The sequence below is a fragment of the Trichosurus vulpecula genome, chromosome 2 (assembly GCF_011100635.1).
Source record: "Trichosurus vulpecula isolate mTriVul1 chromosome 2, mTriVul1.pri, whole genome shotgun sequence".
NCBI lineage: Eukaryota > Metazoa > Chordata > Mammalia > Diprotodontia > Phalangeridae > Trichosurus > Trichosurus vulpecula.
Genome location: NC_050574.1, coordinates 141,404,624 through 141,410,954, shown reverse-complemented (window position 1 = coordinate 141,410,954; position 6,331 = coordinate 141,404,624). Strand labels below are relative to the sequence as shown.

At 37.9% G+C, this 6,331-nt stretch overlaps 1 protein-coding gene across 1 annotated transcript in view; it reads left to right on the top strand.

Annotated features, from left to right (window-relative positions):
* The first annotated feature begins 170 nt into the window (after positions 1-170).
* The window catches only part of AASDHPPT (aminoadipate-semialdehyde dehydrogenase-phosphopantetheinyl transferase), a 34,032-nt gene continuing 27,871 nt past the window's right edge, over positions 171-6,331 (top strand). Inside the window, exons 1-2 of the mRNA XM_036745765.1 lie at positions 171-354; positions 3,811-4,036. Of these exons, the coding sequence (XP_036601660.1) occupies positions 172-354; positions 3,811-4,036 (409 nt within the window). The 5' untranslated portion in view covers position 171. The remainder of the gene's footprint in view (positions 355-3,810; positions 4,037-6,331) is intronic.

Below are 6,331 nucleotides of genomic sequence, written 5' to 3'. Positions count from 1 at the left end.
TTAGGGGTACGAGTTGACGTCACGCCCCCGCAGGCCACGCTCCTCCTCCAAGGGGCTGAGGCGGGGCATAGTAAACCCAGTCTTTACGCAGACGTTCGGAGCGGAGGCACGGAGTCACTGAGAAGCTGTGCGTGCGTGAGCGTGCGTGCGTGCGTGTCTGTCCCGCAGCGAATGGTTCCCTGCGCCTGGGCTTCCCGGTTGTTTCTCCCCATGGAAGGCGTTCGCTGGGCTTTTCCGTGCGCCGCCTGGCGCCCCAGCCGGGCCGAGTGGCTCCTGGCGGCGCGTTCTGTGCAGCCCGAGGAGAAGGATCGCATTGGCCAGTTCGTCTTTGCCCGGGACGCCAAGGCAGCCATGGTACAGACGAATCTTTGCTCTTTAGACACGGAGTCGGTGTCGGGCCCGGTGGGCCCCCCCGACCAGGGACACCCCCCCCGCCCCCCGCCAGCTCTCGCCATTGCCCGAAGCTCGGGGACCAGCCGGAGGACGCCAAACTGCTGGCTGACCCTCCAGTAACTGGAGCAGCTAGCTCAAGAGGCTACCTGTCATTGTCATTCAAAACCCATTGGTTAAGCACATTCAGCCTCGCATTTAAGTGCTGGAAGAGACCTTAAAGATCACCTAGGGCAATCCCATTTCACCGATGAGGAAACTGAGGCCAGGGCACTTGCCCAGGGTAACATTAAATCCAGAGCTTTCCCGTATAGCCACTGCATTTCCTGATGTCTTTTTAAAATTTTTGTAAACAGCAAACAAACCTAGGTTGTTTTAGAGTCCATTGGCTTGGACAGCTCCTCCTTCCTGCCCCCGGAAAGGTAGCATGCAAACTGTTATAGCTGCCACTGAGTTCTCAAGTTTTTAGACCTCATTAACTAATATTGCTGCTTAAAGGGGAAAAAAATCGTCAGCTGGTGGCCAGGTCTCTAGGAATAAGCCTCTGAAACTTAGGTAGGCAGATCCTTAGAGAACTCGTTCTGTTGAGGGTTGTGATTGAAGCCTTTCATGCACGGTAGAACTGCCTGAGCTTCAATTGAATTCGACACATGTTTATTAAACATCGCTGCTGTGTGCTGAGGATACGTAGAGAGAAAGAAAACGATCTCTGTCCTCATGGAGCTTATATGATGGTGGAGGGGGAAGGAGGATACACATAAGGTAGAAAAGTAAATACTAGATAATTTAAGGAGAAGGGTTATTCAAGAAATTAAAAGAATACAGCTTATCAGAATGTTTAAAATGGTACCCTCTCCGCCTTGCACAGCAACTAGTGATACTAAGTCTAGAACTCTGGAAGACATTTCCTACAGGGAGTAGGAGCTTAGTTATAACCTCTAGCACTAATTCTCACTTGGTTGTGTCTTTTTGTACCTCTGGCAGCAAGGATGCCAAACACCCCCCCCCCCCCCCAGTGTCGTTAAACGACCGTGCTACTGGAGCTATTTGTAGAGTCCAAAGAGGGTCCTCTGAGGAGGAAGGAACGATTTGGGAACCTGGGGTAAAGGTTGAGGTTATCTTTCTTTTAGTTTTTCAAATTAAAATAGAGACCTAGCCAAAAAGCCTGGATTAGTATTCAAAACAATCAGTGAAACTATTCCTTTTCTATACGGAATATCCTGTGCAAAGAACAACAGGAAGGCCAGTTTGTTTCGACCGCAGAGTGTAGGAATTGTGGAGAGAAGGAATGTGTATTAACGCTGGGGCCAGGTTGTAAAGAGCATTAAATGCCTAACAGGAGTTTATTTTTGATACTGGAGGAAATAGGGAGCTACTGGGGTTTATTGAGTAGAGGGAATGTTATGGTCACAACCTGCATTTTAGGAAATTAGTTTGGTGGCTTTGTGGAAGCGATGCATGGAATCAATCAATAAACATTTATTAAGTGCCTATTGTGATCCTGGCACTGAGCTAAGTAGTGGACCCATAGTAAGAGGAAAAAGACAGTTCCTGTCCTCCAGGAGTGTACTATCAAATGGGGGAGATTCCAAGGGGGGAGACCTGTTTGCAGGCTATCGAAATAGTCCTGGCAAGAGGTGATGGAGTCTTGAACTAGGATGGTGACTGAGGGAAAAGAAGATGACATTCAAAAGAGATGTTGTAGAAGGTTTTTTTTTTTTTTAAAGACAAAATTTGGCAAGTGACTGGATATGTGAGAATGAGGAATTGTGGATGATACCTTTTAGTTAGGTAAAGATAATAATGAACTTTTGAAAGATAATACTTTTCATATTGTACATATTGCTGTCCTAAGTGTGCTATATTTGAAGTCAGAGGACTTTGTTTTGAATCTTGGCTCTTTGACTTAATACCTCTGTGACCTTGGGCAAATCACTTAAACTCTCTGGGCCTCAGTTCCTCTATCTGTCAAATGAACATTTTGAACCAAATAACCTCTCTTCTGTTTTCTAAATCCCTAATCCTATGTAAAGCACATAATACTGGATACTTTTGTTATCCTGTCGTGTTACAATTTCTGTTAGTTTTCATAAGAAGCTCAGTATTCTATCATTGTATTGCATCATTACATGGTTAACACTTATTGGTAGTCAGATGTTGTTTCAGGACTTTTTTCTTACTTGTATAGCTAACCCTTAAAGCATTAGCCCTAGTTGGATGATGGAGATCCTTTGATTTAAAACTGTAAAATTTATTTTGTTGTATGTTTGTGTATCATTTAAAAAATGTTCATTATATATAGAAGATTCTAATTGGTTTTATGGCAGCTATAATGTGGTTACCACATTCTGTTTTCATAGATGAATAATTTTCCATTGTTTAATGACTTTTTTGTCCTAGCTCTTGGCAGGAAGTATATTGTAATAAAATTAATGTGTAAAAGCCACAAAAGTTTTTCAATTTAGAAAGAGATCTATCCAGAAAACTTGGTTTAGTATTGAAAATGATCAATGAAAATTATCTAACAGTGCAGTGTATCATGAAGAAAAAATCAGCTTGTTCTGTCGGTGCAGTAAAACTGAGTTAATATTGATGTGGTAATTGATATATTTTCCTGACTGGCATATTTCAGTTCTTTAAGGTTTTTCCTCTCTTTAGGTTTAACAGTCTAAAGTGTAATTATAATATCATATTTTGCCTAACCATATTGAAAGGAGAACACGTTTCTAGTGGCATCACTTATTTTAAATTGAATATTTTAAAATAATAAATGAAAATTTTAATGCAAAGTAAAAATAAGGTATTTTAGTGCAATAATATACCTTCAAAATAATTCTCCTTTGTTACTTTTAATTGCCTGGTTATTTACTTATATTTTAATTATATGAATAAATCTTTTTGGTCATTTAGAAACAACTAAAATGAAAGCAAAGGATACTAAAAGCATATTACTTAGTAAAAATAATTCAGTGATAGCAATAGGAAGAACATTATGGAAGTTATTATACTTAGTGTTTTCTACTTTTAAGTCTAGCTTTGTCAGTAATGTGAAATGTTTATTAATGATAATAATAGCATTTAGTTAGAGTGTTGAAGTGGCAAAGTGCTATGCAAATATCTCATTTTATCCTCATAACAAACTTGTGAAATAGGTGCCATTATTAACCTTATTTTACAAATAAGGAAACTGAGGCAGGCAGCGGTTAAGTGATTTGCCCAGGATCACATAGTTATTAAGTGTCTGAAGATGAATTTGAACTCAGGCCTTCCTGATTCCAGGCCCAGTGCTCTGTCCACTGTGCCACTTATCCTAGCAGATAGAATTTTAATAACAGAAAATACCAATATCTTGGGAGCATTTGATATAATTGTTCAGCAGTCATTATTATATACTTTTTTATAATATCATTAAATTCACAGGTAGGTCGACTGATGATGAGGAAATTAATTGCAGAAAAATTGAACATTCCTTGGAATAATATACTCTTGCAAAGAACTTCAAAAGGGAAACCAGTCCTTGTGAATGACTCATTCAGTACTCATCCAGATTTCAACTTTAATATCTCACATCAAGGAGACTATGCAGTTCTTGCTGCTGAGCCTAAGCTACAGGTTGGAATTGATATCATGAAGACAACTTTGCCAGGTAATATTCCATTTTTGTAGTACAGTTTACTTATCCATTGCTTTCAGATTCCTTCATCCTAACAGTTGAGCGATCTTGGAGAAAGAAGTTTAGTATAGTTATTTTAAATCTGTAAAAATGTTCCTTTGCTTCCTAGTCTGTGTAAAAATTTTGATAGGGCAGAAAATAAATTCTAGAACAGTTTCTCAAAAAATCATTATTGTTTTTCTGAGGAGGAAAAAAAAGAGTATATTTGTATTTATACAAATTAGCCCTCCTTAGCTGATCAAATATTAGATGACCAATGATTGCAGCCTTAGAAGCATTTATTTCTTTTCCTCTTACTAAGTTTAATCAAGAAGTTATTTCAATTCCTTGGTCTGCGATCTTAGTGCTGTCTGTATGTACCTGTAGCATCTGTGCATGCCTTATCTGGTGTCTCTTTTGTACATATCCTCCTGTACATCTCCACAGCAGAGGTGTCCACTCTCTGTATTTTTTGTTGAAGCTCTTCCTCTAACTTGTTTAACATTTTGTGAGTACCAGTGGAGCACATGGCTGAGCATCTTTAACCTTCAACCAGCTCACCTTTTTCATTCATGCATATTGTTTGATAATGTTTGTTATGTTGCTTCTGACTGCAGTTCATTGTGTGGGTATGGATTGTTTCATTCTTTGTATTTGTATCCGCAGCACCTACTACAATACCTGGCACATAGGTGCTTGAAAAATACTTGTTGATTCATTGATTTGTAATATGCATATTTAGGACGATTTTTGGTATTTTGGTATTGCCCTTTGGGTGACCTTTAGTGTTAATTCTTTGAAAAGGTGATATTCTATGATTTGCAGACATTTAGCTGGAAGAATATTAATTTTGAGAAAAAGATTTTTGTTTCAGGGAGAAACTTAGAGTCACTGAAAGCACTCTACAATTTTCCTAATCAGTGCTTGTTGACTAATCCTATCTAGCCTGCTCTCTTCTTCCATTAGATTTTCAGGGCCAATTCCAGAATTAAATTCTGTTGTCCATCTTAATGTGTGTATCTGAGTAATAGTTACTGATTCGTGACTTTTAACTTTCTTAGCTTGCATAACTTCGTCTAGAGGTGTATTTTTTGTATGGTCCTAAAATATCATCTGGACATCATTAGTGAATTTCTGGGTACTGCTTTGATTAGAGGGAAAGTAAAAACTTTAATTGCACTGTTACCTAGCATGTGTTTGTGAAAATAGATTTATTTTGCATAGTACTTTAGCCTGTCAGTTCAATTCAAAAGTTGCATCAAATTTACTTTCAAAAGAACTTCAAATTTTATAAAAGAACATTTTTTGTTAACAGCACTCTTTAAGCTGGGGTTAAGAAAAAAATATATTAAATTTAATTTACCCTGGCAGTTTGCTATTCTTCTTATTCTTTTTTGGTCACATTTGTTCTATCTTCAATGAATAATCAGTTTCTTAAAAATAAAATATTTAAATTCTAAAAATTTTGTCCCAATCCTTAATCTTACGAACAGTTTGCCAAGTTGCTCTGTAGGTTATACATATCTTTGCCAAGAAGACATCCTCTTTGTTAAGCATTTTGTTCATTTCCATCTAGATGGGATATGTATCATTATTCTGACATTTATAACTGCATGATTTTGTCATCTTTGTATGTATGGAAAGATGTACCATCTTTCAAAAACAGTTGCTTACATTTCGTTCAGTCTTCTATACTTGAACCCCATACAAACAACCTAACATGTTTTTGCCTCTTTAACCAGAATGGAAAGGGCATAATTGTCAGTCTTCCTGGGTTGGTATATTTGCACATATTCACCTTCCTCTTTACCCTCGGTCTATTTTTAATGTGCCTCTACTTAGTTTCTCCTTCTTAATCAGAATAAAAATTTGGCAAGGTAAATGAGAGGATGAATTATGGGGAGGGAATCTAAGAGGACAGTGACAAGAGAAGTTTGAATTTCTAATTTATGGTATGTCAAGCTAAGTATTAAATATACTATTTAATAGAGATAGTAGTTAATTGGAAAGAAGCCCAGACTTATAGTATCTGAGGATCTGAATTCAAATCCTAGTCTCCTGCATCTAAGGTACTGATCACTCTCTCAAGGGTGTCTTCAGATGAAAAATTCTGGCATAACTATCTTGGGTTCTAGTTTATCTCTTTTCTGGGGTTACAGTCAGCTTTGGATCAGTTAGGATTCAAGGTGAGTTATTTCACAGGTTGGTGATAGTTGAATAAACTGAATAGTTTTACTAGACCATTGTAGAACTGAATTTTTTTTTTCAGTTCTTTGTGGAGGTCATGGC